Consider the following 12,280-nt stretch of genomic DNA (forward strand, 5'->3'; position numbering starts at 1 on the left):
AATTCGGAACGGGGACATCGCGCGCTCTCCAACTTTGTCGAAGAGCCGCGCGCGTTGACCCATTTTGTGCGTAAAGCGGTATGGTGCGTAGAGGAATCGATGATATAGCAACCGAATCTCGAGGCCTTCGCCGCTTTACTGATGAGTTTGGATCTGTGTCAGGGTCCTCCCCCGCTCGACGTCCCTACGCCTTCTGCGCCTCGGCCTCCCTCCGGTAGGCAGCCCCTGCCTCGGTTGACCCGTAAAACTCTAGTGTTTGCGTTATACTTTCCGTGGGGCCCTTTAATGATTTGGGGTCATTCGGAGTACCATTAAGCGTACCTGCGAAAATGTACGATAATGTTTTTGAGAGATTTGCTTGTCCCACATTTTTGTACTGCGTGTTAAAAATCTGGTTGTCATGAGTACCTCATAAACAGTAACATAATAGAACAAAGACAGTGATATAATCCTCCTATATAAGTAGGTGTAACGGCGCGAATGTTGCGTTAGTATTGTTTAACTATACATAAATTGTTTTTGAGAAGCTTGAGCTAACAAAACTGAGGTCACTTATTTTGGGGCGACGTATATACTTGACCAAGTTTTTGTTATTCATAATTCTACCATAAAATACATGGTACAATCAGTTCAAAAGGCCTTAAATCTGCACGTGACCGTTTATTTTCTTTTTCATTAAATTGTTATATAATAGTTTGAAATCAATTAGTAATCATTGATATAATTGAATAAAAATAAAAGGCTTTATTACCAAACATTCTGAGATTGTTAGAGTCATGGTTCAATAACTCGATCGAGTCTAAATAGAAGCAGTGTAGTGCACTCAATGAAACAGCTTCGGGTTAGCGATGGAGTGGTGATCGACCTTTGCAGCTCCGTCACCTTCGTAGCAGCCGCCAGCGTTGGCATTGTCGCCTCGACGCCAATAGGAAGCAACGCGGCCGCAGATCGCTATTGGGCTTAAGGCCATTTTCAATGCACCATCTTTTACCTTGTGCCCCTTACTGTGTAGAATGACCCGAAATCAACTTCGGCGGTTGTAGAGCGCGACGAAGATCATCATGTTGTATCTCGATTTATCGCCCAATATAAAACAAGTTAATTGTAACCCGTTTTATCATCGAAGACCCCATTTATTTAAAGTACTGTCTGCTTATTATCACGTGTGCAGATATAGCATTGGTTCTGTTAAAGCCAAAGCGCCATGTAAACGATTGCCCTACAAAATAAAGCCGTATAATACACACGTAGGCCTTGCCCAATTTTTTTCAAATGCCACTCTTTTACCATGTAGGTCAAATGCATTACGATGTCAAAATTGACCCGGTTCTTTTTGTGCTTAGAAGAAGGTTTTTTGAAAGTCTTGAAAATGTGATATAACGTTTTGGGAATAAGTTAATGAAAGTTGTATGTTGTTTAAAAAAAAACTTATGCTATTATTCGCACCTGCGCCAATTTGTAGCTCTCAGACATATGGTGATTAACGATTTGTTAAGATGTAGGAAAGTAGAACGGGGGCATCAATTTGAAGGTCGAACACATCTGAATATTTTTTGTGCACGGTATAATTCAGCGTTTACATTATAACAAATAGATGGAATACAAACAATGTGACACAGGCATTTTTTGGCATAATGAAGGTCATAGAATTTTAGGAGCGACACCAAAATTTTCTTTGTATTTTTGCAAATATCCGTTACCTTGCAATATCCTCATTCTGATAGACATAGAGGATAAGTATATTTTTTTCTAACTTGGATTAATGAGTAATCGTATCACGTGTTAAAATGTATCTGGAATACACCACGTGCATATATGACTCATAGATAATTTCAAAATTATGATAAAAATTATAATATGACTGTGTAGAAGTAAAATCAGAGGTGTTTATTTAAAAGCGCCTTTTCGTAATTGACGGACGGTTTATATCGTTTTTGTCTAGTGTTTCTTAATATACACACGGTGCGCATACGAAGACTGAAAGTGTACGTCCGCCTGGCTGTGTGCGCGGCCTCAACCGAGTTTTGTCGATGCTTTCTCGAGCGGCGAACCGGGTCGCGTTCTCGATGCCCCGTGCTGAGCTGCCTCGCACCAACTGCTGCCAGAGTCTCGCCGAGCTTGACACACGCACACACTGACACCCGACCATCTACATGCACACCTACATCTAACCGAGATGTATTGTGTCAGGGCTAGTAAATAATTTTAATAAACGTGCTGAGCGAGAGCTCGCAATAAGAATAATTCAACCTACCATAGATAGTTTGTGCAGCACAATAAAGTACTTGGTAAATTGCAAAAAGGAGGGCACAGCTGCATTTGCATATTTTAAGGTTAAAGGTAAAGATAGAGTTTACCTGTAGGTGCTGATAGATTGCTATTGTATGCTGTAAGATATGAGATGAATATATTTAATATCTGATGTGTTTTATAAATTAGACATAATAAATAACTAGCGTTTTATTCAAGAGATTCTGTAAGATGACCCTGCTTGTGTAATAGCTTGTATTTGCTAAACAAACCACAAGGTTTCAGTTTGTATTCCGGGTCGGCGTATCATGTGTAGACTTACCGACGCTCAGCCGGCCTTGTCTTCTCCTTGCCGATATTTAATCCCATTGGATTCAATTTAATTCTGCCCCATTACACTATTTCAGTATCTAGTAAGGAGCTGAAAGAATTACCATTTCATCTTGAGATACAGCCAACATTTCCTGGTTATCAAAAAACAAAACAAGACAGGTTTAACATAAAAATTAAGTAAATATCCGTTAAACCACATAATCATGTATATCAGATTCTAAATGACCATCAAAATGTTAGATAAAATTAAAGGCAATCGGCAGTGACGACCCTCGCTGGTGTAGGAAGTAGGGTCATGCAATTTATATTAGGCTGAAGTCAAGGTCTCGCCAATCATTTTGGCCATCTAGTAATTCATAGGACAATAAAACTTGAGGCCAAATTATTTCAGCCTTCTTTGTCACTTTATAATGAGACGAAAGGACTCGGCGCGCTTCCTGGTAAACTCATTTGTCAAGTAGAACAAATTGTTGAAGCAAGCGTCAATAAAATTAATTCTAATCTTTATTATCTATTTGCGATTGCATATTCATGGCAAAACAATGTAGAACTCGTAGGGCCGAGGTGGCACAGTTTCTTGTTAGAGTTATAAATCAATCTGTCCTAGTTAGATTAGCGTCTGCATGTGGTGCGGCGTCGTCCATGTCTTCGCTTTCCAAAGCGATGTTGCCAAATACTCGATGGTGTATGGTGGCTGGCGGGGCGACCGCGGTCCGTGTATCGGTTTCGTTTCCCATTTGCCTGCCTTTGCGTGCGTTCTTACATAACCGGCTTCGCAAACTCCTGCTCACGTCACTCTTTGTATTTAAAACGTGTTAAGTGTCGTTGTAATCATTTCAAAATGATTTCCCCGAGAACTTGTAACTTTCACGCTTTGTTTGGAACTGGTGTTGGGTTGGAAGCGGTTTTTTGCAATATGTGGACAAATCATTTGAGTATATGCACTGATATTAACTTGAATAGCTTTAACAATATTAAAAACAATATTGATTAATTAGCACCCAAATATAAATAAGCATTGTGGGCTTACAACGGAACGGTGGCAAGTAAAACCGCTTCAGTGTTCATATGCGAGGCATTCTGTTTGATTCAGAATTGGCCGTTCGTCCTCGGCCTCGCTCGACGCTTCCGCCTTACAGCTTATCCTCGCCCGTTGTGCCCATGATAATCTTTTGTAGTATGAGCCTTGATCCTAGGTCTCTTCCAAAGTCACCCGTCTATTTATTACTATAACAATATTGTCATTTCCTTTCTAGGTATAATCAGCAAACCGCGCGCTCCTCTTCGTTGAAGTACGTAATAATTTTTAAGTCATTTATTTATCTTAACAACTCTGATAATTTGGGTATTAAACGTATTTAACATCTAACATTTAATTTTAAAATAACGTACCTCAAAAGTTGGGCTGTGTATCTAATTTTAAAATCTTACAACTAGCCTTCAATTGTATAATCGTTACAACAAATGTGCAGTCTGAAAAAACTATCAAGTAAAGTTTCTTTTTCATTTGCAATTTCCATGTGAACAGTTTCAATAATAACGTTGGTTTTATTGTGCCACGTGCAAACAGGTAGGCGTGAGTGCGTCTACGTCACAGCCCAGCCTATGAAGGTCATGACGTAACGACGAAGTCTCACCATTATTCAGTTTGTCGATCCATCGCTCGATTCCTCACGAGGCCAAACGTTCTATTACTCGACAGCAGAGGTTATGCGCGCTTTTATAATTCTGTCTCGTTTCCTTAACTTCAAGACCGTCGGCGGGCGGCAGTGGCTCCCGACATTAAAGCCTAATAGTCGCTGATTTACAACCAGGAAATGTATAGTGGCCACGAGTCGCGACATAGTGACACTAAGCCAATATCAGCTTGTTATTGTAGTTAGACGATTCCGCTATTCGATACGTCGTCATATACAAAGTATGGTGTGAATTAAGCTAAAATATAACATTACTAGCTTTTGCCCGCAACTTCGTTCGCGTGGAATAGTGACTACCAGCAGATTTTTGATTTGACCAATAGATGGCGCTATATGTCCGGAATAATTTTTTTTTTATTTTTTTTTTTGTATTAAAAACTATCCTATGTCCTTTCTCAAGTTTCAAACTATGTCTGTACCAAATTTCACACAAATCGGTTCAGTAGTTTAGGCGTGAAGAAAAGACAGACAGACAGACAGAAAGACAGACAGACAGACAGACAGACAGACATACAGACAGAGTTACTTTCGCATTTATAATATTAGTTTGGATATATAATATTATATTCCCTAGCTGATAAGTTTCGTAATAATTGTGTGTAAGAAGCGCTCGTGATACCGCTCTGGAAGGCCGCCAAGTCTTTACTGACGCTGCTCTCTGGAGAGGGTCCGGAATCTTATATAAACACTAGAGATTTAGAGTAAATTGTAGGTGCTTACATTCTTTGCAAATACTCTATTGTTTAAAATTATTTGAACAACCGTTAACTTTATTACTAATTTATGACTCCTTAAAATCATTGTAAATAATGTTTTTGCAGAGAGAATCCTTGCTAAATGACAAAGGTAGGTAGGTGTTTTCACAGCTGAAATTTTTCAACGTTCCATTTGTATAAACATAGTAAATAACATTTTGCGTTAGAACCACTTCAAATGTACCAATCTAGAGTAGTTTATTGATTACATCGCGGAAATCGTCTACGTATAGACTTATCCGATAAAGATTGAAAAACGATGCTTATATTCTTGGTGGAATAAAATTAAATTATTGGTGACTTTCATTGATTAATTTTATCTTTCAATGTCAAAACGATAAAGCCTTGTTCAAACAAGCCCGATACCGCCTCTTGGCACACAATATCAGTATTTGTCTTTGCAGAACTAAACAAATTTTACTTGCGAAGTTTTGTTAGCCAAATTACATATTTATTGCAGTTGGCTGTTGATCTTGCAAAAATGTGGTTAACGTACATTATCTTTTCGTAATCATTATGTCCATAAGATTTGTGTTTGGGGTTTATTGTGATTCGCTGTTTTTTTGGGCAATCCCATTTTCTCGTCCGTTGCGGTTTTGGGTCCATGTATTGCTTTTATAGGGGTTCTTTATGAGGGTTTAAATTAAATTGGCCAATTGTTCTGTTCATAGGGTTATCTGACGGCATTCGATACGTTTCGATAATATTGTGGACTGATTGCACAACTGTTAGATATCTAAAGGTACAGCTCACCACATAACTGTCTATGTATCGCGCTTGATCGCGGAAGGCTTAACGTTTTACACTATAGTAATTAAAACTTGTTGTGTAGGCACTGAGTACATACATCTTTGTAAACACTTACATAGTTTTTTATGGCAATAATTACACATACTACGATGTTTTATAGTATCACCATCATCTATTGTGATAACCTTAACTATAGGATTCATTTTCCGGGTATCGTTATCTGTATACGAACTATTTATTTCCTTATTCTTATCAAAATATAACAAAATACAACGAGTAATGGTCGATTTAACAATTTAGCTGGGTATTTTAATAGTGAAAAATATGAAATTATTCGAGAAAACTCGTGCGTGCTACGACTTGCCTATTGAAGTGACATGACGTAGCCCGTAGCCGCGTAGCAACAGAACATTTCTCTTGTGCCTAAACTGCCAAGAAGTATAAATGATACGCAATTATCGAGCTCTACTTGCGGCATATTCCATAATTGTCATGTTGCCACATGCATTTGCACACGTACTACCATCATCTATTGAGATGACGTCGCGCCGTAGCACGGTCACCTTGCGCGTCCTCGCACATCGCGGACAAATAAAGGTGGTGAGCATTTAGTTCCGCGTTCGCGTGCACGCTCCAACTGCGAAATATTTTAATTATGTAATACCGCTTCACATCTCACTACAATACTATAATAATCGTTACACCTTCCAAACACATTTGTCATACATTTTTAAACCTAATGACCGTCTCCGTTTATCGCATAGACCTGCCTGTTTGTTTGTTTTATCATCACAAAGACGTTATAATGTTATTGTCTCCAAGTTTACAAAATCGGTTCTTAAATGCGTCTACAATATTATACATTTCATTATGAGTGTAGTCAACAAAGGCGAATAATAACAAATAATGCGAGGCGCGACCGCGGGAGTTGTACCAACATTGAACTAGCAGTTACATTTTACAGTGGCACTTATTGCTTAGGGAATAAGAATCATTTTCACGACAGCTAATATTATAGTTGTTTCTAGTGTCTCTTCAACCCCTCTGACTATTGATGCTGCAGAGTATAGCTATCCCTTTCCAGCTCCATCTTCCATTTCTGCCCCACGTAGCGGCGGAGATAACCGGACGAAATTGAAGTAATATTTTATGGAGTTATACTTTGTAGAACATGCACTTCCACAAGTCATTTGTCGTCGCCGCTTGAAGAGGTTTACTTTCCCATATCGCGCGTTATATTACACGAGCCTCGCTTGCAAAAGCGCTTTAGGGTTGCGTTGCATGCGACAAATTAAATACTTTTTCATTCGCACTTAACAATGCCTCGTTAGTTAGCGTAAAACAATAAAGTACTTATACAAATGTGAAAGAACATACATGTTTTCGAGTTGTCCTTACAAAGTTAGTTGAACAGTTCATTGACAATGGTTTAAAGTGAAAGTCACGCTACCATTTCGATTGGCAGTAACATTGCTAAAAGGTTATAATGTTTCAGTCACAGTAAACTAATTACGTGTCAATAAAATATGGTAGTTATTCGCTGAAGTCGGGTGGCGGCGGTTTTATTGTTATATTTACAACGGCTACAAGACGATGACGGGTACCGCAACCTTGAATACATCATGTGTTTGATTATTCCACGCGTCACGCTATTCGAGCTGTTTCCATCTGCATTGTATGCCATAACTCAGCTATTTTTGATACATTTTTCCGCGAACCAATTATTGATTTGAAGCAATTGCGTTTTGCTCGGAACAAAAATTTCAAGTGATCTCGACGATTGCAGTCAGTGATTTTCTATGTTTCAAATCGTTGCTATATTTTCACATACGTATAAGTATTTTCTTCTGTAAAGAGGTCGAGTGTTACAAACATATATAAAGCTAAGTTAACGTTTACAAACACCTCTACTCAAATACACCACATAATTATTTATGTAGCTAATAATATAGACATAAACAATTACTTTACATATATCACGGACTCGTAAAGAATAATAATGCCGGTTTATCTTCCATCGTTGCATCGTTTGAAATGGCTTATTTACGAGCTTATCCACCGCAGACGGCTTTGAGTTGCCTGACCACAACGTCACTGAAAATTTAGGACAAGAACGGTTTAGTGCACACATTGTTTTACCTATAATTTGATAAACATATTCAAATAAAAAATGTAGGTCTGCACGTGTGGACAAAGGATGCTTTTCATTGTCCGCGGGGACTTACTCAACACCAAATTACTCACACTACCTCCGCTGCTGAATTTAGGCTTTGTCATTTGGAACACTAGGTTTGTTGTATATAAGTAACCTCGACATCTGTACTTGTTGCGTCACCACCGGACATGATACAATACCTCTATTATTAAAATGTCACATCACAGAGAATCGCTTACTCGCTTTGTGTACAAGACGGAGCGACCTCGCCTCCACTTAAACCGTCTTCAGTTCGCAGACGAGTCTTCTGTAGGAAAACTGGCACGAAATCAATAGACGTAGTGCATGATACGCCCCTTCCTGGCTCCTACACTACGTAGATACAGTACTAATAAAATCATTCTAGGAATTAAAGCCCTGTATAAACACTGTTGTTATGTGAGTCATTTATATAGACGCGATAATTTTTCCTGTTTACCTAATGTGGAACGTGTAACTATAACGTAATATATTTTTTTAACACCATACATTCTATGTTTATTGCAAATAGTTTCCCATTGTTACATTGTCTTAGCAAGCGATTGCAAGTGTGCAATACATAAGGAGGGCGATATCGTAGGACTATTTGCTCGCTGTAAACACGCCGTCCTTCAGATCCCAGTCGAGGACCCTATAATGTCGGGTCGTCCTCAGGGCGTCTGAGTCACAACACGCAGTCATCGTTAAGAGGGCATTGCTCACTTGGTTACTCCCCCCTTGGCACGCCCGCTGCATCAGCGAACCACCGCATGAAAAATAAAACCAGTCATATGCGTATCACTGTATTCATTGTTCTATCGTCCTTATTCCGATTCCATTGTCTCGACAAGCGTCCGCCATTATTAATATTGATTGCAAATTTATGGTTGTGTAGCCTTATTGTAAGCCTTTTCAGGGTTTAACATATATAGGACAAATAGCTACAACTAATTGTAAATAACATTGTGCCTAATGGCCACGGAAAACCGCAACAGTTGTTGTTTAAGCTAAATAAAATTTAATTTTAACGCAACCTTAATTCTATATTACCATATTCCCACTGAATATTATTTATGCTCATAAATCAGAAATAATATCGAAAATTTAATTGCGTATGAAAATGAAAACGCTGCTACTGCGCTGTGATTGTATATTGCAATATTTCTTTGTTATGCTAATAACAAGCTTTCACATGACCGTACCGTATTTGAAATACGTAGATGATTACATAGATAGAGGTATTTATCTCTTAATGTAAACTCAGCGGCCGTGACACAACAGAAATTGATGTAAATGTGTCGAACGTCACTGCTAAGGTAGCAATAATTCAGTCGACTAAATGCAACAAAGTCCCCGTTTTTATGGCACCTACTTACGGCTTGAGATTTACCAACCGATCCCAATAATGTAGTGAAACGACGTCGGGAGGACTTAAATATAGAAGAGGATGCGAGCTGGTCGGGTGACATCTATAATAAGACCACGGGAGACCGATGATACGTACTACGTAGATTGCTCAACATTTCACGGGTTGTTGACTTCTTAATTCCATATCAAAGTTATTTATTTTTAACTGTAATTTACTAAATTTTATATACCCAGCATCTCAATATCTTATGCCAAAACCTGCGCTTAATTGTCATTGTAGATCAAAATATTGGTTTGTCATTTTTGGTTTTATTTAAATAATGAATTTATTAACTAAACTCCGCCAAAGCGGTTTTTGATATTATGACTATGTAAATTCCATAAAATTGAATTATTAAATGCCACTAAGACATGTGATCTGGTATTTGTTCATATTTGAGAGAATAATAGTAACTCACATTAAATCAATTGATTAAAAATAGTTTAAAAAAAAACATCCAGCTCATCATCATAAATCGTTTAAATTACATTTTGTTAGAAATAAATCCGTCTTGACAAAAACGCTATCGTTTACGATTCATAATAGTTTTTTTGTGTCGTTAGCAAGGTGGTCCCATCCGTGGGTGGTCTACCGCAAGGGCCTGCGACCACACCGCAACCTCACCATCAATATCCTACAAATCAACGTGAAATCCTACTCGTCTTACACCATGTGTCACGTGAGCGAGATTATGGTCCCAGTTAAATGTAGGCCAAAAGTAATAGATGAGTTGATATGATGATTCACCTATTGTTAATCGTCATAGGAGCGGTTTACTGAAGCTGAATGTAGGTCGGTCGGGCCGCTCCATTTGCCACAGTGGCAAATTGTTGATCGACCTCGGAGTGATCGTTGCGCGTACGATATCTTATCTACAGCCCAGCGGTATGAAAACTTATCCACCTAGTTAAAGTTGTCATGGAACAAATATTTAATTTGACTACATTGTAATGTTTTGTTAACACATTTAAACATTTGATTTCATATTTGTCGATTTCATCAGCCTTCTGATAGGGCGTTTTGCAACTCTGATTAGGATATAGATAATGGAATTTGGTAAAAAGAGAATCCATAACTTCATAAAAACAATATTGTTTATAATATGTTAAAAATATTTGTCATCTTTAACATCCGTAGTGAAGACTCGGCTCTCGACAGTCGACAGTTTCTGGGTCGTGCCGATTAATTCACTTAGCCTACTTTTATTTAGTGCTGTGACACTTTTTTATGTTTGACATACTTCGTTTGATTGCTCGAATGCAGACCAGAACTGTCCATTTCATTCCAGCTCTTCCTATGTAGGTTCAGCAATTGCCCTGTTTCTTTGTACTCAAATTCTGCTCTAATACTCTTAGTTAGTCATAAATGCGAATATCTGGAACAGGGTATGTTTGTTGAATATTCCTGTCGAACAGCAAACCAACTTGTTTGGTTACATGGAATTTACAATGGAATGATTATGCAGAGTTTCCTAGAAGCTGAGAGCATCTATCAAGCCAGTATTCAGTGGTATGCGTTCAGGAATAACAATGTACGTGATGAACGATGAAAGGCCGATGTCACGATAAACTGGGGGCTCGATTCAGGAAATTAAAGACCAGAACTGCGTTTCTAAAAACCGTAATAAAAAAGAGTCATTGCTAACTCACATTGTTTACACTTTTCTCTTCGTTCCAATTGAAAGAGGATGGAAATCAACTGTTGCTTTTATTTGGAAACCGAATCCAAAAGTAGTGTTTAATTTATAATACAAGCAGAAAAGAAAGTGTGTATGTACGGCACGTTGATTTCACGGTGCAAACAATAGCGGTGAGTACAATTCTCTATAAAATTACTGACCAAAATCAAACAAGTTCCTACTTTGAATAGATGTCGCAATTCATATCATCTGAAATTAAATCCTCTCCAAATTGAGTCCAGCTGACAAAATAAGTATCAGGTTAACTGGCGTGATACGATTATACGTTCACAAAAAGCGACCGCACGCGGACTGTGAACGGATGCAGTGCGGTGATGAAACTGACACAGATTCTAACGCGTATTTGGTAATCGAAATACAGTTCGTGAAAGTCTCGCAGGACGGTCAAATCTCGCACATTGTAAGTGTCCCACTTTGACATACTCTCGACATTTTGACGGCACCGAAACCCAAAAGCCGAAAGATACAAACGTGTAACTCTTCTTTCGCCGGGTCGTCATTGTTCAGCAACCGTCCTCGGTGCGTATAGGAGGTATGGGATTAAAAGAAATAATATACTAATTTGATATTGAAATATTTATTCTATACTTTAAATTGTACTTGGAAGCAATACGTCCGTCTAACAAGATCCCGTGACGCAGTGTGTGTAGAGTTAAATAAACAGTAGATTGTTCAGATAGAACAAAGAACAATGTTATCGAAAGTTAGGGGTATTAGTTTTTGCTTTATATAATCCAACACGCCCCCTCAAAAATTAATCCCTAACTTTTAGTCATTCGTTAGTTTACTATACAGTATCTAGTCTACAATTCAACATTACAAAGTGAATACCAACTTATAAATACGACGTAACATATTATACTTCCAAGTAAGGTCTGGGACAACTGTACAATAATGGTCCAACATTTGCTGCACAGGATCAGGGAAAACCCAGAAAAACCTGATCAGACCATTTCATAATGAAATTGTACTTAAATTAAAACTTATTCTATACCCAATCCTTTTCTCAGTCTTATAAAAGACACGACTGGTAAAGGTTTTGTCAACAAGTCTGCCAACTGGTTACCTGTGGAAATATAATTTAATTTTATTACATTTTTCTCAACTTGTTCTCTAGAGAAATGATATTTTATATCTATGTGTTTGGACCTTTTATGACTTGTTGGATTATTAGCTATGCTAATACATCCGTTATTATCTTCATATAAAATAATG

General features: G+C 38.1%; 1 protein-coding gene across 8 annotated transcripts in view; it reads left to right on the top strand.

The window, feature by feature from the left end:
* Positions 1 to 12,280, top strand: part of Rdx (roadkill) — a 52,063-nt gene that overhangs the window by 23,942 nt on the left and 15,841 nt on the right. For 5 of the 8 annotated variants that reach the window (XM_064037348.1, XM_049838883.2, XM_049838881.2 and 2 more), the window contains one exon: positions 3,840 to 3,875. The exons of the other annotated variants lie outside the window; for them this stretch is intronic. Coding sequence is in view for 3 of the 5 variants with exons in the window: in XM_049838881.2 (XP_049694838.2) it covers positions 3,840 to 3,875 (36 nt within the window). In the remaining 2 variants the exon portion in view is untranslated. The remainder of the gene's footprint in view (positions 1 to 3,839; positions 3,876 to 12,280) is intronic. 8 annotated transcript variants of the gene reach the window in all.

The sequence above is a fragment of the Helicoverpa armigera genome, chromosome 12 (assembly GCF_030705265.1).
Source record: "Helicoverpa armigera isolate CAAS_96S chromosome 12, ASM3070526v1, whole genome shotgun sequence".
Classification (NCBI taxonomy): domain Eukaryota; kingdom Metazoa; phylum Arthropoda; class Insecta; order Lepidoptera; family Noctuidae; genus Helicoverpa; species Helicoverpa armigera.